This window comes from Pogoniulus pusillus, chromosome 10 (genome assembly GCF_015220805.1).
Source record: "Pogoniulus pusillus isolate bPogPus1 chromosome 10, bPogPus1.pri, whole genome shotgun sequence".
In the NCBI taxonomy this organism is placed as follows: domain Eukaryota; kingdom Metazoa; phylum Chordata; class Aves; order Piciformes; family Lybiidae; genus Pogoniulus; species Pogoniulus pusillus.
The window spans coordinates 38,045,911-38,069,410 of NC_087273.1; the positions used below are offsets into that span (position 1 = coordinate 38,045,911).

At 43.4% G+C, this 23,500-nt stretch overlaps 1 protein-coding gene across 2 annotated transcripts in view; it reads left to right on the forward strand.

The window, feature by feature from the left end:
* Positions 1-23,288, forward strand: part of CDH7 (cadherin 7) — a 107,576-nt gene extending 84,288 nt beyond the window's left edge. For both annotated transcript variants that reach the window (XM_064150285.1, XM_064150284.1), the window contains exons 8-12: positions 2,229-2,365; positions 4,789-4,910; positions 7,885-8,002; positions 11,391-11,642; positions 21,025-23,288. In XM_064150285.1, the coding sequence (XP_064006355.1) occupies positions 2,229-2,365; positions 4,789-4,910; positions 7,885-8,002; positions 11,391-11,642; positions 21,025-21,518 (1,123 nt within the window). In that variant the 3' untranslated portion in view covers positions 21,519-23,288. The remainder of the gene's footprint in view (positions 1-2,228; positions 2,366-4,788; positions 4,911-7,884; positions 8,003-11,390; positions 11,643-21,024) is intronic.
* The last annotated feature ends 212 nt before the right edge of the window (positions 23,289-23,500 follow it).

Genomic DNA, 23,500 nt, shown 5'->3' on the forward strand with positions numbered 1-23,500 from the left:
TAGCAGGGACCCTCTATCAAGAGTCTAATGTATTATTAATGTCATAGTAAGTGCAGTGATTACACTTCATAGAATCAAGCAGGTTGGAAGAGACCTCCAAGCTCATCCAGTCCAACCTAGCACCCAGCCCTGTCCAACCAACCAGACCATGGCACATTTGAATTCACCCTGAGAAGTACTCTGGAGTATATATATTTGATCTAAAGGAGGGTGCAAGAATATGATCCAACATTACATCAAACATCAAGAACATCCCAGTTGTAAATGTAAACCTGCCTAATCAACTCTCCCTTTCTCTTAAAAGGGTTATGTCAAAACACCCACAAGCACTCTGACCTTTTCCCTTATGCTGTTTTCTGTTTGGTAAGGAGCTTACTTCCCCTTCCTAAAACAATTTGGAGATAAAATATATGCTAAGCCAAAGAGTTAAGGGCATGAATCTCTGTTTGTCCAATGGCAGTAAAGCATCAGGAGCTGACAGCAATGACATGCCATCTCTTGACCTACTCTGCATCCTACCTCATTCCTTTGTAGTTATTTCTCCCCACCCCTGCCCCTGCAGCTCTGGATGACTCAGAAGCTCTTCTGTCCCTGATAGAAAGCTCTGTGCTCTGACTGCCAGCACCCATGGGAGCAGCACCTGACTGGTGCAGCCGTGGAGTGAACTTCAACCTGTATTGCTATGCCATGAATAAATGGGAATTTCCCTTACACTGTAGGAAAAGGAAAATAAAGGGAGAGAATAAACTCCCCAGCCCTGAGAAGAGAGGCTGAGGCAGCAGGGGGTGTGCTGCCTGCAGAAGAGGAGGCTCAGGGCAGACCTCACTGCTGTAGCCAGGTGGGGTTGGTCTCTTCTGCCAGGCAAGCAGCAACAGAACAAGGGGACACAGTCTCAGATTGTACCAGGGCAGGTCTAAGCTGGATGTTAGGAGGAAGTTGTTGGCAGAGAGAGTGATTGGCATTGGAATGGGCTGCCCAGGGAGGTGGTGGAGTCACCATTCCTGGAGGTGTTGAAGCCAAGCCTGGCTGAGGCACTTAGTGCCATGGTCTGGTTGGTTGTCTAGGGCTGGTTGCTAGGTTGGGCTGGATGATCTTGGAGGTCTCTTCCAACCTGGTTGATTCTGTGAAACCATTCTGTGAAACTTAAGTGGATACTGAGAGAATGGAGCTCATCAGTCAGCACAGGTTGCTCTGTAGCTCTTTGCATATGGCTTTGAATCCCAGAGAAACAGGACAAAGTGAAGCACAAAATGGGGCAACAGTGGAAGCACTCCTGAGGACTGTATAGCTGCCTTCCAATACCTGAAGTGAGACTACAGAGAGGTTGGAGAAGGACTTTTCTAGCAATAGAAAAAGGAGGAAATGTTTTAAACTGAGTCAAATCAGGTTTAGACTGGATTTTAGGATGAAGTTCTTCAGTATGAGGGTGGTGAGACTCTGGAGTAGCTTGCCCAGAGAAGTTGTGGATGCCTGCTCCCTGGGAGTACTCAAGTCCCGATTGGATGAAGTGTTGAGAAGTTGAGTCTGTTTGAGAGGTGGGGAGGTTGGAGTAGATGATCTCTAAGGTCCCTTTCAACCTAAGCCATTTTATGATCCTCTGATCATAGTAAGGAATCGCTGAAGCATTTTTCCCAGCTCAGATTAAACATATTTGTGGTCAAGGGCTGCACCTGGTGCAAGTGTGTGGAAATCATGGTAGGGGCAGAGACAGGCTTCTAGGACAATCAGTGTAGGGACAGCTACACGAGGGTACTCTGGATATACACTGGTTGCATGATTGGCTGTTCACACCTACCCTCCTCACTTGATTTATCTTCTTTTCTGGAAATGAATAATCTGACTGCGGTGACACAGTCTCTGCTACTGGGATTAGTCACTTTCTGTTCAATGTCCTTTTGGCTGAGCAAAGAGTTCCAACAGAGGAAACTGTGCATGTGGCATGGTTTTTAGGGTTTTGTTTGTTTGAGAGTTTGTTTTTAAGCCAAAAGAGTGTTTATCCCTTCAATTTCTAATCAGTTGAAAGTTTTCTTTCAGAGTTAATACATGGACAATGTTGACTGGATGAGGCACTTAAAGACTGGATGAGGCACTTAGTGCCATGGTCTGGTTGACTGGGTAGGGCTGGGGGATAGGTTGGCCTGGATGATCTTGGAGGTCTCTTCCAACCTGGTTGATTCTATGATTCTATGATTCTATAACTGAAAAGTTCTCTTTCATCCTTCACCTAGGTACTCAATAGATCGAAACACAGACCTGGAGAGGTACTTCAACATTGATGCCAACAGTGGAGTCATCACAACTGCCAAATCTTTGGACAGGGAAACCAATGCTGTGCACAATATCACCGTTTTGGCTATGGAGAGTCGTAAGTAACCATTTAAAGGTTCTCTTTGCTGCCTGTGCCTGCTGCTGCAGCCTCGGCGGTGAGCAGCTGTGTTGAGAGCAACGCTGACAATTTCAAACCATGGCAGACAAAAATAACTGCTTCTTGCAAAAGGGGAAAAAAAATCTGTGTGATAGCAAATTGAGGAATAAAACAGATGAAGTCTTTGTCCTTTCCTTTGCCTCACACTTTACATAGTCTTTTGGCTTCTGAAAAACAAGCACAAAGGAAGATGAAACATGCTAAGTCAGCAGTCTCTGACCAAGTGTCATTAGAGGAAAAGTGATATGGAGTATAGAGGAAAACAGTTAGCCTGATGGCATTCACTTAGAGCTGATTGCCTCAGCCACAGCATTCTTAAAAGGTATGAAGGAAAGGGGATGAGACTGTTTGTGTGGTTTCACTTTCCTGACTGTGGAGGATGTTTTGCACTTGGTGTCATTTCTGCTGGAAGATGCAAAGTGTTGATGACTGAACCCTTGCAGTGCATACAGAAAGGATTCTGTTCATGCAACTTTGAACCTAAACTTGTTCAGCTTTGAATATATATTCTTCACTGAGAGAGTCATTGGCTACTGGAATGGACTGCCCAGGGAGGTGGTGGAGTCGCCGTCCCTGGAGCTGTTCAAGGCAAGGTTGGACGTGGCACTTGGTGCCATGGTCTAGCCTTGAGCTCTGTGGTAAAAGGTTGGACTTGATGATCTATGAGGTCTCTTCCAACCTTGGTGATACTGTGATATTCTGTGGGAAAGTAGATGGTTTTGCCTTTATATTTGAAGAGTTTATTTCTTCCAGCTCCATCCTTACTATTGCTCTGTTGGGCTGTGATAATAAAAGTTATCAGTCCTCTAGCTTGCTATTTAAAAACATCCTTACTTCTGGCTTTCAGTGAGGTTAATTCAATGTTTAACCTGAAAGCTAACATTCATCATTTAATGTCTGAACAAATTTATCTTGTATTCTCAGGAGCAGACTTCTGGTTTAGGAGGCCAGCATGGAAACCAAAAACTTTCCTGGGTTGTAACAAATCTGCCAAGATAGCCAAGGGACAGAACTGACACGAGCAAGAGTCTAGGCACAAAAGTAATACCTCAGAATGCTTTGATTTATGTTCATGGCCTGCCTGGTTTTCACTAATCTTAGATCAGTAGGTGAAAAAGTTAGTGTCAAGATTTATTCCTCTGCTATTTCAGATGTGGATTAAGCAAAGCAAACCAAATAACCCCACTTTGTCCTATACATTTGGATGCATTACTTGAAATACTCATAAGGCTTACTAAAATATGGTTGCAATATCCTAGCAAAAGAAACACATTTGAAGTTTGAAGGTTGGGGTTTTTTTCCCCCCCATTCTGCCCTGCTCTTTCAATAATGTCACCAATTGTGGTTAAAAAAAAATGTAGTACTGCACTGCCTCTTTGCCCTGCTGCAAAACAGAAGTGTTGCTAGCAAGACAAGTTTTACACATGCTGATGTCCTTTATCCTGACTGCAAAGATACCTGCAGCTTGGGATGCACTGGTGACACTGAACCCTGAGGAGATTCACATCTTAGCTAGAGATGTGCAGCACTTGAAGAGGTGCACCTACAGCTTGGGATGGACTGGTGACACTGAACCCTGAGGAGATTCAAGTCTTAGCTAGAGATGTGCAGCACTTTAAGAAGTGCACCTGCAGCTTGGGATGCACTGGTGACACTGAACCCTGAAGAGATTCAAGTCTTAGCTAGAGATGTGCATCACTTTGAGAAGTGCACCTACAGCTTGGGATGGATTGGTGACACTGAACCCTGAGGAGATTCAAGTCTTAGCTAGAGATGTGCACCACTTTGAGAAGTGCACCTGCAGCTTGGGATGGACTGGTGACACTGAACCCTGAAGAGATAAGGATACAACTCAGTGTTAAGGTGCTATGACAGTGTTGAAGTAACGTAGCTGTGTGTGCACTTGAAAAGCTTTGGGATGTGCCTGGACATCCAGCCTCCTCATTATTGGGTTTTTTCCTGCTATACACAGCTCAAGGAGTAATTTTTTAAAGTTCTTTCCAGCCTGATCAACCTGAATTTGGACAAATAACATTATTGAACCTGCAAGAACTGTGCTGTTCTCAATGTGAATATTGTTGTTAGCTGGAGATCAGCTTGCTCTTGTCCTTCCATGCAATGCAATTCAGTGCTGTGATTAGTGAGTTAGATTTTTGTGTCATCCCTGAGTGCAAAATCTTAGTTTGGTTGAAGTGGCTGAAAAACACAAACGTTTCCACTAGGTCCAGAAGATCAAGCCAAGGGCTTCCTTTACCTTTCTAGGAGGGACTGCAATTGATTTCACACATCTATGCAAAACAAAAATGCCCTGGCTCAAAGAAATGAGCTTTTCTTGATTGTTATGTTGGCTTCTTTTCCTACAGAGAATCCAGCACAGATTGGGAGAGGCTATGTGGCCATCACCATCCTTGACATCAATGACAATCCCCCTGAGTTTGCCATGGAGTATGAAACAACTGTCTGTGAAAATGCTCAACCTGGTCAGGTATGGCTTGAGAGCTCTTTAATGGTTGCTTTTCTCAGGTAGGCATTCACTCCTCATGGAAGCCTGTCAGCTTTAAGGTTAAATATAGTCATCTTATGGTAGTAAAACTGATGCTCTGATCTGCAGCACAAGCAAGTAGTAATCTAACCATAACACCTTCACCATGCTTCTGAGGAGAGGGGCTCAGGTGTAAGAAATTAGTTGTGAAGATATTGTTGCCATCTTTGACTTCCATATCTATAGGATCATAGACTCACAGAAGGGTTAGGGATGAAAGGAACATTTAAAGATCATCTATAGTCTAACCTCATTTCAGGGAGCAGGGACATTTTCCAGTAGCTGTTGCTCAGAGCCCTGTCCCATCTGACCTGGAATATTTCCCTCATTTCAGGGAGCAGGGACATTTTCCAGTAGCTGTTGCTCAGAGCCCTGTCCCACCTTACCTGGAATATTTCCCTCATTTCAAGGAGCAGGGACACTTTTCCAGTAGCTGTTGCTCAGAGCCCTGTCCTATCTGACCTGGAATATTTCCCTCATTTCAAGGAGCAGGGACACTTTTCCAGTAGCTGTTGCTCAGAGCCCTGTCCCATCTGACCTGGAATATTTCCCTCATTTCAGGGAGCAGGGACATTTTCCAGTAGCTGTTGCTCAGAGCCCTGTCCCATCTGACCTGGAATATTTCCCTCATTTCAGGGAGCAGGGACATTTTCCAGTAGCTGTTGCTCAGAGCCCTGTCCTATCTGACCTGGAATATTTCCCTCATTTCAGGAAGCAGGGACATTTTCCAGTAGCTGTTGCTCAGAGCCCTGTCCTATCTGACCTGGAATATTTCCCCCATTTCAGGAAGCAGGGACATTTTCCAGTAGCTGTTGCTCAGAGCCCTGTCCTATCTGACCTGGAATATTTCCCCCATTTCAGGAAGCAGGGACATTTTCCAGTAGCTGTTGCTCAGAGCCCTGTCCTATCTGACCTGGAATATTTCCCTCATTTCAGGGAGCAGGGACATTTTCCAGTAGCTGTTGCTCAGAGCCCTGTCCTATCTGACCTGGAATATTTCCCCCATTTCAGGGAGCAGGGACATTTTCCAGTAGATGTTGCTCAGAGCCCTGTCCTATCTGACCTGGAATATTTCCCTCATTTCAGGAAGCAGGGACATTTTCCAGTAGATGTTGCTCAGAGTTCTGTCCCATCTGACCTGGAATATTTCCCCCATTTCAGGGAGCAGGGACATTTTCCAGTAGATGTTGCTCAGAGCCCTGTCCCATCTGACCTGGAATATTTTTAGGGATGGGACATCTACCCTCTCTCTGGGCAAAACTGGGCCAGGGTTTCAGTATCCTCAGTGTAAAAAATGTCTTCCTTCTCTTTAGTCTAAAGCTCCCCTGTTGCAGTTAAAAGCCATGATCCTCATTCTCCCACAACAGACCCTGCTACAAAGCCCCTCTCCTTCTTTCTCATAGCCCCCCTGTGAATACTGAGGCATTTCTTCTCCAGGATGAACAACCTCCCAATGACACATTTTGCTAGACTCACCTGATTCTGAATGATATTAAGAGAGGATACTTCCTCCTAATTTTCCTGAGAAGTGGGAAATCACAACACAGAGGTTGTTCTGAGACTAAAGGCTTAGAATTTCTCAGCTGAGTGCACACTTTTATTTCACTTAGGAAGTATAGGCTGTACAGCTACAGTTTCAAGAGGTAGATGTATTCCTCCCATGTTCCCCAGAGGTTTTGTCTCCCCAGGTGCCTTCCAATGATTCCTAGGCTCAACTAGAAGTAGGTGACATGGTTTGTCCTTGTTGTCTCTAATATTTGCACTTCACCTTTGTAAAACTTCAAATATTCTGCATATTTGGTTTTGTCTTTGTCTCTCCTCTGATCCCAGATATTCCCTGGAATGTTGTGCACTTTTTGTGCCTTCTCCCAGAATATTGTCCTTCCTGTGGCAGATGTTCATTGCAAATTTCCAAATCATGAAATTAGCCAGGTTGGAAGAGACCTCTAAGCTCAGCCAGTCCAACCTAGCACCCAGCCCTGTCTAATCAACCAGACCATGGCACTAAGTGTGTCATCCAGGCTTTGCTTGAGCACCTCCAGGCATGGTGACTCCACCACCTCCCTGGGCAGCCCATTCCAACAGCAAATCATAGCATAATTTAAATCCTTAGCAGAAAGCACTGTGATTATTAGTTTGTGTTCCTGAGAAACACAGACCAGACAGGATCTTACTGGAGTACCTGCTTGTTTCCCTGCCATCTAGTCAGTTAGCTTTGGTTAGGACTTGGGGGTGCTGGTGGATGAGAAGCTCAATATGAGCCACCAGTGTACACTTGCAGCCCAGAAAGCCAACTCTATCCTGGCTTGCACCAAGAGAAGTGTGGCCAGCAGGTTGAGTGAGGTGATTCTCCCCTTCTGCAGCTCTCTTGTAAGACTCTACCTGCACTACTGTGTCTAGTTCTGGGGCCCCTGTTACAGAAAGGTCTGGAGCTGCTGAAGGGCCATGAGCATGGTCAGAGGGCTGGAGCTCCTCTCCTGTGAGGACAGGCTGAGAGAGTTGGGGCTGTTCAGTTTGGAGAAGAGAAGCTTCTGAGGAGACTTTATTGTGGCCTTCCAGTGTCTGAAGGGGGCTACAAGAAAACTGGGAAGGGAGTTTTTAGGGCGTCCAGTAGTGATAGGACTGTGGGGAATGGATCCAAGGGGAGATTTACATTAGATGTTAGGAAGAGGTTCTTCACCATGAGGATGGTGAGACACTGGAACAGGTTGCCCAGGGAGGTGTTGGAAGCCCCATCCAGGAAAGATTTTATGGCCAGGCTGGATGTGGCTCTGGACAACCTGATCTAGTGTGCGATGTCCCTGCCCGTGGGGGCAGGGGGGGTTAGAACTAGATGATCCTTGAGGTCCCTTCCAACCCTGACAATCTGTGCTCTTTACCATTCCATGTAATGAAGCCCCAATGTATCTCACAACAGGTTATCCAGAAAATCAGTGCAATTGATAAAGATGACCCACCAAATGGCCACCAGTTCTACTTCAGCCTAACAGCAGAGGCAGCAAATAACCACAATTTTACACTGCAGGACAACAAAGGTAAGGACATTCAGTTTAGGGAAGTATTCACCTCTAACACCTTTCCTTTTGAATCTATTTTTCTGACCTGGCATCAACTTCTGTTTTGGTAAAGACATAAAGGAAACTGTAATCAGCCTAGAAAGTAATGTCATCAGTAGATTATTTGTCAGAGGAATGAAGCTGTTGTTTGAATCACTTAAACAGCAGCTTCCTTTTTTATCCTCTCTCTCTCTCTCTCTTTTATTTCATTTCTTTTTTCCCCTCTCCAGAAGTCATCATTCTTCTATTTTCCCCATGTATTTACAGCTTATTATCCAAATTAGATTTTCCCTTGAAGCAATGACTGAAAATTGTCCAGGAATTTATGTTTTATTAACATAACTCAGGGCACAAAAAACAAAAACCCAACCCCAAACCAAACAAGTGCAGGGTAAATCTGGAAGGGTTGCTTTTATTTCCTGGTTTTAAAGGAAGACCTCTGCTTTCCCTGAGTGCCACCACCTATCAAAGAATGCCTTCAACAATAGAAGCTGCCTACAATATTGACACAGACTTCTCAGGAGTGTTTCCCCAAAGACTGATACAAAGCCTCCCACTGACATCACGTTTCGATTAGTTGAAGCATCTGAGTAGCACACTCCTAATTAGTGCTCTCGTTAGTTGCTCTGTGTAGTACAGCAGCTGGGGCATGTATCAGTCAGTTTAGCTATTAGGTGAGGCAAACAGATCTAAATAGGCACTGTGGTGCAGTTGCACTGCTCTTTTATGGATTGCTACCAAACCAGAGCTACAAAGTCATCCTTATTAATAAGATAACAACTCCTCAGGCATATGGTGGGCTAAAGGATGCTGCTCGACAGTATCAGCCAGACTTTGAACACCATTCACTGAGTATCACATGTGACATAATAAAGTTCTCTCACATAGCTATTTATGGCCTTACTCTGCATCTAGTTACTGACACACTTAATTTTCTTCACAAGAGCAGCTTGCAATCTGCAACTGAAGGTATTAAGAGTAATAATGCTGGAAATAATAAAGCTGCAGTAGAATACTTGAATTTGGTTGCAAGCACAGTGAAGTATGTAATGAAAAGGCAGGCCCTCTGACAGAGAACTTACCCTCTGGAAAAAGCAATTCACAGGTTGGTTTGGGTTGGAAGAAGCTCTGAAGATCATAGAATCAGCCAGGCTGGAAGAGACCTCCAAAATCATCCTTTAATAATAACGCAAGTAGCTTAATAGGATATTTTTTAATGAGGTATTTAGCCTGGAGAAGAGGAGGCTCAGGGATGGCTTCATTGCTGTCTACAGCTACTTAAAGGGAGGTTGTAGTCAGGTGGGGTTGGTCTCTTCTACCAGGCAACCAGCAACAGAACAAGGGGACACAGTCTCAAGTTATGGCAGGGGAGGTCTAGGCTGGATGTTAAGAGGAAGTTCTTACCAGAGAGAGTGATTGAATCATAGAATCACCCAGGTAGGAAGAGACCTCCAAAATCATCCAGTCCAGCCTATCAGCCAGCCCTGTCCAATTCTTAGGACCTAAACATCCTCAGACCCTATGGTGAGTACACAGGTAGCAGGTTTGGAGGCAGAATCGGGTCTGGGAAATTAAGTAAATCATAGAAGCAGTTAGGTTGGAAGAGACCTCCAAAATCATCCAGCCCAACTTATCACCCAGCCCTATCCAGTTAACTAGGCCATGGCACTAAGTGCCTCATCCAGTCTTTTCTTGAACACCTCCAGGGATGCTGACTTGGTGACTCTACCACCTCTCTGAGCAGCCCATTCGAATAGCAAATCACTCCCTCTGTGAAGAACTTCCTCCTAACATGATCTACTTCCAGCCTCTTCAGCATTGGCAGGGACAGCCTCCACCAGAGCAGATTGCTCAAGGTGTCATCCTGACATCTCCCATTTGCTGTCTTGGACCAAGAGTGCTCTGGGCAGACACACAGAGAGAGGCACAACGCATCAGCACAGGGGCTGGAAAGGTTGACCTGAAAGCCAACTCCATGCAAACACACTCTAGAGAGCTCTGGGAGATGCAGCAGGGAGTCTAATCCTGTCTTAACCCCAGTTAAGCTGGGGGTTAACTGGGCTGGAATGCCTATTTGATGTGCAGCAGCACTGACCCTCAAGATTGCCATAGGGTGCTTGTTGTGTAGATGAGGAGAGGGTGGCCAATGCCTTGGTACTGAGAAATTAGACTCGATGATCTCAAAAGTCTTTTCCAACCTGGTTGTTTCTGTGTGATTCTGTGTCATCCAGCCTGGCCCTGAGTACCTCCATGGAGGGGACATTCATGATGTCCCTTGGGCAGCCTGTTCCAGTGTTTCACCACCCTTACTTGTAAAGCACAGTAATAGATTTTGGCAATACCTGTAGAACCAATGCGCTTACAAGACAGAGCAGCAACTGCCCCTTTGATGTTAATTAGTTGTGTGCATGCCTCATATGATGCTGTATGAAGAAATGCTACATGCTTTGCCAGATAGGTCATAGAATCAACCAGGTTGGAAGAGACCTCCAAGATTATCCAGTCCAACCTATCATGGCACAATAAGACAACTTCACAAGACTATTGGTATGTCTGTCTTTGAACAAGACAGGCAAATAGGTAGATAGACAGAGCAATTGATCAACCTTTTCTGTACTAGGAGGTGTAACTCTCTACCTCTCAGGAGCTGCCAACTTGTATTGAACACAATGAGTTTTGCATGTGTATTTTGGGACACGTGGAGTTTTTAATCATCCAGCTCAGAGCAGCATTGAGTCACACATTTTAGACATTAAATGAGTCATCTTGACTCTCAGATGAGACTGAAAACAAGCACATGTCTTTGTTACATGCACAGTTATCTGTATCTGTGCACCAACTGTTGGGGTTTTGGGTTTGGTTTGGTTTGGTTTTAATTCAAAAAGTATTTTAGTTGATCTTCAAAACTTTCTCTTCTGTTAAGATGTTCATTCCTTCCCCTAACAGGACATCTGTGTTTCTGTACAACTGAAATGAACCCTTGGAAATTAGGCCTGGAGTAGGTATATAAATAATCCAACCACTGAAGAGTAATTTTATTACTTCCCTTTTTAAAAGTCATCTCCACTTCAGTTGCACATCAGGAGTGTGGAACTGTGGGCTTAACTAAAACCAAAGGTGCTCCTGGAATTTTGAGGCAGTTGTTTGTGGAAAACAGAGATTTCCTTATTCAGTTGGGTAGCATTTCTCAGCTGATCCTGCCTTTGCTGCTTCAGAAGTATATGGTCAGGAAAAGTAAATCTGTTAAAATAATATGAGTGTGTTTACAAAAGGGTTTTTTTTCTAGTGGAAGACTGTATTATTTCTAGGCTTGTGTTTGAGAAAGATCATGTGTTATATATCTCATTTTTTCCATCCCTTTGTCTAGATAACACTGCCACAGTACTAACCAGAAGAAATGGGTTCAGGAGGCAGGAGCAGTCTGTTTTCTACTTGCCAATATTCATTGTGGACAGTGGATCACCTTCTCTTAGTAGCACTAATACCCTCACCATCAGGGTCTGTGACTGTGATGCAGATGGTGTGGCTCAGACATGCAATGCAGAAGCATACATCTTGCCTGCAGGACTTAGCACTGGAGCACTGATAGCAATACTGGCTTGTGTCTTGACACTGCTGGGTAAGTCATCTCCCTGTTACCCTTAGATAGCAATATAAGCTTCTCTGGCTTGCTGGAGAGGGTACAGCAAAGGGCTCCAACGATGATGAGAGGACCAAAGTGTCTCTCTGAGAGAACTGGAGCTCTTTAGTCTAGTGGAGAGAAGACTGAAGGAGCACTGATAGCAATACTGGCTTGTGTCTTGACACTGCTAGGTAAGTCATCTCCCTGTTACCCTTAGATAGCAATATAAGCTTCTCTGGCTTGCTGGAGAGGGTACAGCAAAGGGCTCCAACGATGATGAGAGGATCAGAACATCTCTCTGAGAGAACTGGAGCTCTTTAGTCTGGTGGAGAGAAGACTGAGGGGGAATCTCATCAATGCTGATCAGTACTTTAAGGATGGGTGTTAGGGGGGATGGAGCCAGGCACTTTTCAGTGGTACCCAGTGAGAGGACAATGGCTAGTGGGTAGAAATCAGAACATAAGTTCCATCTTAACAAGAGGAGGAACTTCTTTAATTTAAGGGTGCTGGAGCAAGCTGCACAGAGAGGTGGTGGAGTCTCCTCTAGAGAGATTCCAAACCCACCTGGGATGTGTTCCTGTGTGACCTTCTCTAGGTGAACCTGCCTGGCAGCAGAGGTTGGGCTGTATGACCTCCAGAGGTCCCTTCCAACCCCTACCAAAGAATCAACCAGGTTGGAAGAGACCTCCAAGATCATCCAGTCCAACCATCCTGTAATTCTGTTGTTTTGTAGTGTAATCTTCAAGGCCAACTCATCCCAATTTCTGCAAACAAGGACCACTAACAATCCAGGCAGAACAGCACTTTGTATCAGGAGCCACACAAAACCCTTAGCTTGGGATTTTCAAGTTCAGATATCTATGCTAAGATGCCTCCAGACCTATATATGAAGTAATAGTGAAACAAACCAAAGATCATTGCATCATATGTAACAGTTGAGACTTGTTCAACATCTCTCTAGGTGCCAAGGACAGTGGCACTGAGTGCAGCCTCAGCAAGTTTGCTGATGGCACCAAGCTGTCTGGTGCAGCAGAGAGGCTGGAGGGAAGGGATCCATCCAGAGGGATCTGGACAGGCTGCAGAGGTGGGCACAAGTCAAACACATGAGGTTCAACAAGGCCAAGTGCAAGGTCCTGCAGCTGGGTGGAGGCAATGCCAAGCACCAATCCAGGCTGGGCACTGAGTGGCTGCAGAGCAGCGCTGAGGAGAGGGACTTGGGGGTGCTGCTGGATGAGAAGCTCACCAGGAGCCATCAGTGTGCACTTGCAGCCCAGAAAGCCAAGCAGAGCCTGGGCTGCAGCAGGAGCAGTGTGGTCCCAACTCAAAATGTCATTCTTTCTGTGATACATAAAAAGGGAGTTCCTGAGATGGCATTAAGGAACTGCTGCAAGCTATAATCTAGCTTGGCCTGGGCATAAGCCCTTCTTAAATAGGAGCCATATGTCTTAGAGAAGAGCACTGAGTGGAGCCCCAGCATGTTAGCAGGCAATAGTTTGCTGATTCAATTCAGTACTCCAGAGTTCAACTAGGAGCAATCAATCTAGAAACCTGATATTCCATTCTGGTCTTTTTTCAGACTGTGCCAAACAAGGCATTTTGTAAAGAACTGAGGATAAGCTCTCTGGATACAGTGTTTGAATAATGAGCTGTGTACTGAAGAGGAATCTTGCATGTGGCCAACAGTTTTACTTGTCCAAGAATTGGCTTTCCAAATGGAGCTGTCTGAATGCCTCACCACTGTCTATTCAAATAGACACTTGTATGTGCTGTCATCACTTCCAATCTAAATTGTTTCTTTTGGGTGCAGTTCAGACCTGCAGGCACAGTTTAGACTCACTGTATGCTAGCCCTGGATCTGAGTCCTGTGGTTTTGTGCTGTAGCCTGCTGCTGTTGTATTTTGAGCCGGGTGCCAGCCTGCCCAAGGAGGAGATGTATAAACATTACTGTTGCTCAGTGAAACCCCTGTCAAATGGTGTTGATTGTTTGATTCCACAACTTCTATCCTTTTTTCTGGGATCAGCTGAGAGGTGTTGCTGTGAGGAATTTACTTTCTCCTTTTTTCCCTTTACCTGAGAAAAACTCCTGAAGATCCACTAGCACAACATTAAGACCAGGCTTTGACTGCTGCCAAGTGGTTCCAGGTCTGGAACCAAGGGCTGCACCTTCCTGTATAAGAGTTTAGCGGGGAAAAGGAGAGACAGGCAACAGGATCAGGTTTTTTCCTGATTCAAGGTTTACAGGTGCTGCAAATCCAGTCAGTCATCACTGTCATCTCAATGTCAATGCCAGTGCAAAGCAGGGGAGGCATAAGAGCTGCAGAAAGGTGGTGGATGCAGGCATTCTGGCACTGCAGTCTGGAACTCTCAGTAAGCTCTTAACTCTTACAGGTAGTGTGATGGACTTCACTCTTTGTTCTTGTCCCATAGATCCCTTTCACTAATAACTGAGCATTTGGCTCGACTGAGGCTTAGATTGTCTTGGTGGGATTTCATACAAGCAGAATCAGCCAGTTTGGAAGACACCTCCAAGAGCATCCAGTCCAACCTAGCACCCAGCCCTATCCAACCGACCAGACCATGACACTAAGTGCCTCAGCCAGGCTTTGCTTCAACACCTCCAGGGACGGCAACTCCACCACCTCCCTGGGCAGCCCATTCCAATGCCAGTCACTCTGTCTGCCAACAACTTCCTCCTAACATCCAATCTATACCTCCCCTGGCACAATTTGAGACTGTGTCCCTGTGTTCTGTTGTGGGAGAAGAGACCAACCTCCACCTGCCTACAGCCTCCCTGCAGGTAGTTGTAGACAGCAATGAGCTCTGCCCTGAGCCTCCTCTTCTGCAGGCTGCACACCCCCAGCTCCCTCAGCCTCTCCTCTCAGTTTGTTATACCAGTATAGAGCCAAACTAGTGGCCTCAGTGTGCAACATCTATGTCTGTAAAGCTATTCTATTGTTACTTCTTCTGCAAAAAGCACCAAAATAGGTTTTCTGTGTTCAGGCAGTCACTAATTGCTGACTTAATCTCTGCTTTTGTGTTAAAAATAGGGGAAAAAACCCAAAGCCAAAACAGAACACCATCACTTAGTGAGAAATGGATAAGCTTTTAAATATTCTGCACTTGATTTTTGGCTTATATTTGTCTTTGCAGTGCCTGCAATGCAGCTAAAGCTTTGTTCTCTTAGAGATTAAGCTTTGTTTTTCTTAGCTGTTGTGTTGGATAGAAAATAGCTATTTGATAAAGTCATCTAAATGCTGCAATATTTAATTCTTAGGCTGTATTTTTCATGGCTATAATCAGGTGTGACAAGTGAACAAGGAACACTAGATCTAGCATTTGTTGTTAGAGCTGTGTCCAGTTCTGGGTTCCTCTGTTCAAGAGAGATGTTGAGATACTGGAATGTGTCCAGAGAAGGGCAACAAAACTGGTGAGAGGCCTGGAACACAGCCCTGTGAGGAGAGACTGATGGAGCAGGGGGTGTGCAGCCTGCAGCAGAGGAGGCTCAGGGCAGAGCTCATTGCTGTCTACAGCTACCTGAAGGGAGGCTGCAGCCAGGTGGGGTGGGTCTCTTCTGCCAGTAACAGAACAAGGAGACACAGTCTCAAGCTGTGCCAGGGGAGGTTTAGGCTGGATGTGAGGAGGAAGTTGTTGTCAGAGAGAGTGATTGGCATTGGAATGGGCTGCCCAGGGAGGTGGTGGAGTCACCGTCCCTGGAGGTGTTGAAGCAAAGCCTGGATGGGGCACTTAGTGCCATGGTCTGGTTGACTGGCTAGGGCTGGGTGCTAGGTTGGACAGGATGATCTTGGAGGTCTCTTCCAACCTTCCTGATTCTATGATTCTGTGAGTGGTCACCAACAAAAATACAGCCAACCTGTGTCACCATGAAAGGAGACAGATGAGCAGATAGTGTGTGCTTGCAGCCCAGAAGCTCAGTCTCCTCCTGGACCTCATCTCCTCCAACCTGATTGATTCTATCATTCTCTGATCTTCATTTTTATTGTACCTTTAGGCAGTCCTGCCTGCCAAATTCCATATGTTTCACTTATTAACAGGTATTTAACTTCCATAAGTAACTATATTAAGAGGGAAAGTGGTGTGAAAATGCATTTACACTTGAGTAAAGGAAATGATTAGCTGCTTGGTTACCTGGTAATAAAGATTGTGGCAAAACATGTTAAAAGCATAATTAAAAAGTTATGTCAATAGCAATCTTGGCTGAAATGTATATTTATATTGCTAGCAAACTAATTTGTCTTTCACTTTGCATTATCTTTTATAGTAAGGGAAATCACCAAGAGTGGGATGCTGTTGTTGTCTCGATGGTGACAATCTTAAGTTTCTCTCCTGCATCATTTGCAGCTCAATTCGTGTTGCACACACATCAAAAGTGTTTTGCAATTTCACAAGAGCCCCTTGAAAGGTCAGAATTGTGTAGTGCCAAGCTGCTTATGTCAATATTGTTCACAGCAAAGTGCCCCAAACCTGCAGCTTCGGAATGCAATACATAAAGCATGAATCAGGCAGATGCCAGGGGCAAGAAAGTGAGAGCATGATGCTGGTGCTGCAGTAATACAGTGTCACAAGGCATCTGTTAGTTGATGGATCATTAGATGTGTGGCCAGTAGCTACTGAAAAGAAGGGGAGAAAACATTGCCTAATGTATTTATCACAAATCCTCAGAAAAGAAGTAGAACCTGTTCCAGTTTTCTTCTCAGACATTCATAGCTCGGAAGGAAAATCAAAAGCATTGCAGAGTCCACCTTTAGACTCATCTTATGCTTTAGCCAGAGTACCTTAACCAGGGGTAGACATAGGATATTCTGCATCTGCAGGCTCTGAATGACCGACTGGTTTATTCTAGCCAAGTGATCAGGATATTCAATCCTGCCTCACAGTGTCTAGATTGAGATTGATTTTTGAAATTCCTCCATCAAGACAAAGGCTTTAAAGAATCATGGACTCATAGAATCAGTCAGAGTTGGAAGGGACCACAAGGATCAGCCAGTTCCAACCCCCCTGCCGTGCCCAGGGACACCCTACCCTAGAGCAGGCTACACACAGCCTCAGCCAGCCTGCACTTAAACACCTCCAGCCATGGGGTCTCAACCACCTCCCTGGGCAACCCGTTCCAGCCTCTCACCACTCTCATGCTCACAGCTTCCTCCTCACCTCCACTCTGAATCTCCCCACCTCCAGCTTCACTCCATTCCCCCTAGTCCTGTCACTACCTGATGGCCTAAAAAGTCCCTCCCCATCTTTTTTGTAGGCCCCTTCAGATACTGGAAGGCCACAATGAGGTGACTTGGGAGCCACTCTTCTCCAGCCTGCACAGCCCTAACTCTTTCAGTCTGTCCTCAAAGGAGAGATGCTCCTCTACCTAACTGAGAATTGGAAAGAAAGATAACAGAACAGAACAGAACAGAATAGAATAGAATAGAATAGAATAGAATAGAATAGAATTCAATAGAATAGAATCAAGCAGGTTGGAAGAGACCTCCAAGCTTATCCAGTCCTACCTAGTACCCAGCCCTAGCCAGTCAACCAGGCCATGGCACTAAGTGCCTCAGCCAGCCTTTGCTTGAACACCTCCAGGCACTGTGACTCCACCACCTCCCTGGGCAGCCCATTCCAATGCCAACCACGCTGTGATTATGCTTCTTGTACAGAAACAGTTAATGAATTTAGCTGGGTTTATTTTATTTTCATTTAATTTTAATTTTTTAATTTAATTTTAATGTGCAGAAACTATTTAATGAATTTCAAACAGCCCCAACTCACTCCAATCTGTCCTGATAGCAGGAATGCTCCAACCCTCTGAGCACTGAATATCAGTCCTACATCAGACAATTTATTGAGGCTGCTTTTGGGACTGCCCAAAGAAGCTCACCATGATTGTTTTTTTTTATCTGTATCATCTTTTACTTTTCCACATGTTTCCAAAGCATCTGCTTGGCACAGCCAAAGCACTGTAAGCAAAGGTTGTAAAGCTCAGGCACATGAATGCATGGAATGAGGTATTCTTAGGCGTCAAAATAACCACAGAATCAGAGGAGATTAATTGAATGTGGGATGCCACTTTTCAGTGCACTGTTATTTTTACAGTCATGGAGATGCCTGCTACATCCAAGGAGAGGCATTAACTCAGCAACTGCTATCCAGATGCTGCAGTGTAGCATTAATCATTTTCTAAGAGGATGAATCATGCTCCATCATGTTCCACAGATGTGTGTAGCATTCATATTACTGGTGCCATATTTTGTGTGTCAGCAGTGATGTCTCTGCTGCCAGGCAAGCAGCAACAGAACAAGGGGACACAGTCTCAAGCTGTGCCAGGGGAGGTCTAGGCTGGGTGTTAGGAAGAAGTTGTTGGCAGAGAGAGTGATTGGCATTGGAATGGGCTGCCCAGGGAGGTGGTGGAGTCACCGTCCCTGGAGGTGTTGAAGCAAAGCCTGGATGAGGCACTTAGTGCCATGGTCTGTTTGATTGGCTAGGGCTGGGTGCTAGGTTGGACTGGCTGAGCTTGGAGGTCTCTTCCAACCTGCTTGATTCTATGATTCTACGAACAGTGTTTGAACAGGAGGAGCCTTAAGTTCTTTTCTCACAGTGATTTTGGCTAGCACTGCAGTTTAGTTTTAGCTTTCAGGCAGAAAGAAACTTCTAAGGATTAAAAGGTTTTAAAATAATTGCATTTCTAGCACTACCTGAGCCAATAAACTCCAGCCCTAGCGGTGCTCAGGAGAAGTGAGCCATGAATCTCAAGCGCAGCACTTTATACTACATAGAAAGGGAGGAAGTCTTACACAGGGGTACTTTTAATCCATCCACTGAGGTGGTTTCCTTTTACACAATGCTTAACAGTTCATTGTTCTCCAACCTACCATTTCTTAATCTACTTTTAAATTTGGGGTTTTATTTCTTTTACTTTGGTTTGTTTGATTGCTTTTTATTTTATTTGATTTTTTTTTCCTTTCATTTTATTTGCATTTATTTTATTTTGGTTTGTTTAATTTGATCTTATTTTATTTTAAATTTTATTTTGTTTTATTTTAATTTATTTTGGTTTATTTTATTTTTGGTTTATTTTATTTTTACTTTATTTTAAGTTGATTCATTTTCCTGTGTTTTGTTTTACTTTATTTTATTTTATTTTTATTTTATTTCATTTTACTTTGTTTCATTTCACTTTATTTTGCTGCATTTTATTTCATTTTATTTTGTTTCATTTCACTTTATTTTATTTTACTTTATTTTATTTTTTATTTATTTTATTTAATTTTTTTTTCATTTCACTGTATTTTATTTTACTTTATTTTATTTTTTATTTATTTTATTTCATTTTATTTTGTTTCATTTCACTGTATTTTATTTTACTTTATTTTTTATTTATTTTATTTTATTTTATTTTGTTTCATTTCACTGTATTTTATTTTACTTTATTTTTTATTTATTCTATTTCATTTTACTTTTATTTCATTTCATTTTACTGTATTTTATTTTACTTTATATTGTTTTACTTTATTTTATTGCATTTTACTTTATTTTATTTTACTTTTTTTAATTGACTTATTTAATTTCATTTTACTTTTATTTCATTTTACTTTATTTTACTTTATTTTATTTTGTTTCATTTTACTGTATTTTATTTTACTTTATTTTATTTCATTTTACTTTTACCTTATTTTATTTTATTTTACTTTATTTGGTTTTACTTCATTTGATTTTACTTCATTTTGTTTCTATTTATTTTATTTTATTTTGGTTTTATTTCTTTTATTTAATTTTACTTTTATTTTATTTTTGGTTTTTTATTTGGTTTTATTTCTTTTGATTTAACTTCATTTTGGTTTTATTTATTTTATTTCATTTTACTTTTATTTCATTTTATTTTACCTTATTTTATCTTAATTTATTTTATTTAGTTTCATTTTATTTGTTTTGCTTCATTTAGTTTCATTTTATTTTATTTTTGTTTACTTTTTTTACTTTATTTTATTTTACTTTATTTTACTTTATTTTGCTTTATTTTGCTTTGTGTTGGTTTAATTTATTTTGTTTGATTTTCATTGTCTTTATTTTGGTCTACTTTACTTTATTTTCCTTTATTCTTTTGTTTTATTTTGCTTTGTGTTGTTTTGTTTTATTTTATCTCATTTTGGTTTGGCTTATTTATTTTCAGGAGAGATTGGCCATAATTTAATTGGGTCTCTTCCCAATCCATGATTGCTAAATTCTATTTAGTTACTTTATAAATGTGCTTTTCTCAATTGAGCAATTAAGAGTTCAGGAAAAGCTCCTTTTTGTCTATATTTTCATGGCTGTGGTATCACAGAATCATAGAATCATAGAATCAACCAGGTTGGAAGAGACCTCCAAGCTCATCCAGTCCAACCTAGCACCCAGCCCTATCCAGTCAACTAGACCATGGCACTAAGTGCCTCATCCAGGCTTTTCTTGAAGACCTCCAGGGATATTGTAAGAGTCAGGCTGAACCAGACCTAAAATTTATGTTTAGTGGACAGCATAGGCTATAAAAATAGAGATGAAAAGCTTAACCTAGAATGGGTTGGGAAATAGCTTCTTGTGATGGTTTGGGTGTTACCCACCCCCCCACTTTGTAAAATCACCCAGACTAGACTCAGTGGCTCTGGAAGTTGACTGAAGCTTTCTATTTACAGCCTAGCACAAGGTACAAGCAGATAGTTACAACACATCATAAATATACAGCTATATACAGAAATATGCAAGTTAGAGGTGATGCAGAAGCACAAGATACAAGCAGCTATTTACTATATCTACAGCTATAGACAGAAATAGACAAGGTAAAAAGGTAACACAGAAACACAGCAGCCCTCCCAGAAACCTGAGTCCCCAGGAGGGGCTCCCAACCACCCTTCCACCTTCCTCCCACCCCTCTACCTTACCCAAGACTTTGCCTTATGCTCAAGGTAGTTTGGAGGGTCGGCCAGGGTGGGGTTGGGAAGCAGATGGATTAGTCACACAGACAGCAGGTTAGGTTAGAGAGAGAAGTGCAGCCCAAAGCCCAGACAGCAACTCTGTTATCTATATTCATGTTCTTGTTCTTATACATCTCAGCAAGCCTATGAGTGCAGCAGACATCACCATTGCATCCTTTTCACAGCCTGTAACCTAGTTCTTCTCACCCAAACATTCCAGCTAGGCTCAAACTAGCACACTTCTTTGACATCTAAGCTCTGGTGGGCTAAAAGCCGTTTGAGAACCTGCTGGGTTTTAAACCTCCCCGTACGAGTTGCCGGTTGTGTCCTTGGATCTGTGCCACGAAAACTAAGTTCCAGCAGTAGGAAAAAAGGCTACAAAGAAACCTTAGCCCTGCTAAAACTGCAGTCTTTCTGTGTTCCAGTTCTCGTCTTGCTGATCGTCACCATGAGGCGCCGGAAAAAAGAGCCTCTCATCTTTGACGAGGAGCGAGACATCCGCGAGAACATCGTCAGGTACGACGACGAGGGCGGCGGCGAAGAGGACACCGAGGCCTTTGACATGGCCGCCTTGAGAAACCTCAACATCATCCGAGATACCAAGAGCAGGCGGGATGTGACGCCCGAGATTCAGTTCTTGAGCAGACCCACTTTTAAGAGCATCCCGGATAACGTCATCTTCAGGGAGTTCATCTGGGAAAGACTCAAGGAAGCGGACGTGGACCCCTGCGCGCCGCCCTACGACTCCCTGCAGACCTACGCCTTCGAGGGCAACGGCTCGGTGGCCGAGTCCCTCAGCTCCTTAGATTCCATCAGCTCAAACTCTGACCAGAACTATGATTACCTCAGTGACTGGGGCCCTCGCTTCAAGAGGCTCGCAGACATGTACGGCACCGGACCAGACTGCTTATACTCATAGCCTTGAAGCCTTGCACTGACAATGCACTGCAGAGTACTACAATAGCAAACTTCAACCTTACAAACTGAAGGAAGTTGTAAATATTTCTCCATTTTTAACCTTTTAGGTTTGGTTGGGGGTTGGTTGGTTTTGGTTTTTTTGGGTTATTTTTTTTTTCTCTCTCTTTTTTGCCTTGGTGGAACATAACCTTCATGGGGACTTGTCCTAAGGACTGCACTGACCACACAGAACACGAGCATTTGGTGGCACTTTTGATAAACTAAAATGCTCAGCCATGTTCAAATAGATAGCAACCTTCAGATGCCTGCAGGGGGGACTCAAGGGGACGGTGTGCACTGTGAGCTCAGTGAGCCAATGATGCTCTGTGGATGCCTTCACAGTATTTGCTGTATCTAGAACACAGAGTCTCTGGTATGAGCTAAGTGTAAGAAGAAACAAATTCACAAACAGAATGTGCCATTCAATGCAACATTAGACTCATAGAATCAAGCAGGTTGGAAGAGACCTCCAAGATCAGCCTGTCCAACCTATCCCCCAGCCCTATCCAATCAACCAGACCATGGCACTGAGTGCCTCATCCAGGCTTTTCCTGAACACCTCCAGGGACGGTGACTCCACCACCTCCCTGGGCAGCCCATTCCAATTAGGATATAGAACATTTAGAGGACGAAAGGTTTGGGGGTTTTAGCAGATTATCTGTTGCATGCATCTTGTTAGACCAGGAGAGGAAGGACAGACACGAAAACAAAAACCCAGCAGATCGTTTTGTTTGCTTCTTCCTGTTTGTCCTCAGAGCTGTTTAACCTCTGTCATTTTCTGGGTAGCTTTATGAAATGCTACTGCTTGTACTCAAGAATTCCACAGTGTTTGTCATCAGCTTTACTGAAGCAGTTTCCAAACCACACAAAATGTGAACTATGGAGGGGTGTTCTCCTGGTTGGGAAGTGCTGTGATGCCCTCGTAGGTATAGAAAAGATGTTGCTATCTATTTGCTGTTTTTTAGTATCTCTTCTGATTTGTACAGGAGAATTTATCCTTTTTTATTATGATTTGACATAAAGCGTTGTATTTATTTTGGAGCTCCAATCTCCACGAAATTCAGGTCCATTTTTACTGCCTCATGGTATTAGACTTGTCAGAACATGCTGCTTTTTTTTTCCCTCCAGTCTCAGATAAACGTAGGCAACGAAGCATGGATCTGGAGAAGTGACAGCAAAGCAATCTCGCCCCCACCCCTCATCTCTCTCAGAAAGGAGAGCAGCTCCGAGCTCAGGAGGTTGTTCTTCTGAACCATTAACCGAGTCTGAGACATTTAAATAAAGTATTTGTACCCTGAATTTTTGGAAAGAAGACTACAGAGTTAGCTGAGAGTGTCTTTAATGCAATGTTAAACATGCTGTATGCTTCAAAGACTGTAAACACCTTCCTTTCCTCCCTCCCCTTCTCTTTTGCTGCTGCCGAATCACAGTAAAAAGACTTCTGTTTCACTTCCTTTCTCATGTTAAGCTACTAACTCCAGAAATCATCTTTAGATCCCGCTGCCCATGAGTAGTTTTGGTTCCCCCACGAAGGTGTTAACTCACTACACTGGTTCAGGAGTGCCAAAACAGGAGGACAACTGCTGTTGGGTGAAATGCTGTACGGTTTTCAAGTAGGGTTTCTTAGAATAAGCCAATTTTTTAATGATTCTGACAATATTTATACTTCATCTTTCATGGTTTATTACTAGCTAATAAGGCATATATTCAAGTAAAATAGTGTTTCCAAGTATGAATTCAGACTTGTTTTGTTTTAGATAACCTGTAGACGAGTTCCTGGGTAAGACTCTGCTCCTGCAAACCCTTTGTGCTTGTACCTGACTTGGAGTGACTTAACTTGCCTGCAGCTATTGAGGCACACAGGTTTGTGGGGCTCTATGGGTAGAAGGTACTCCACAGAGAGTGATGCTCACTCTAAAGCTATCATTGTGGGAAGAAGGATGT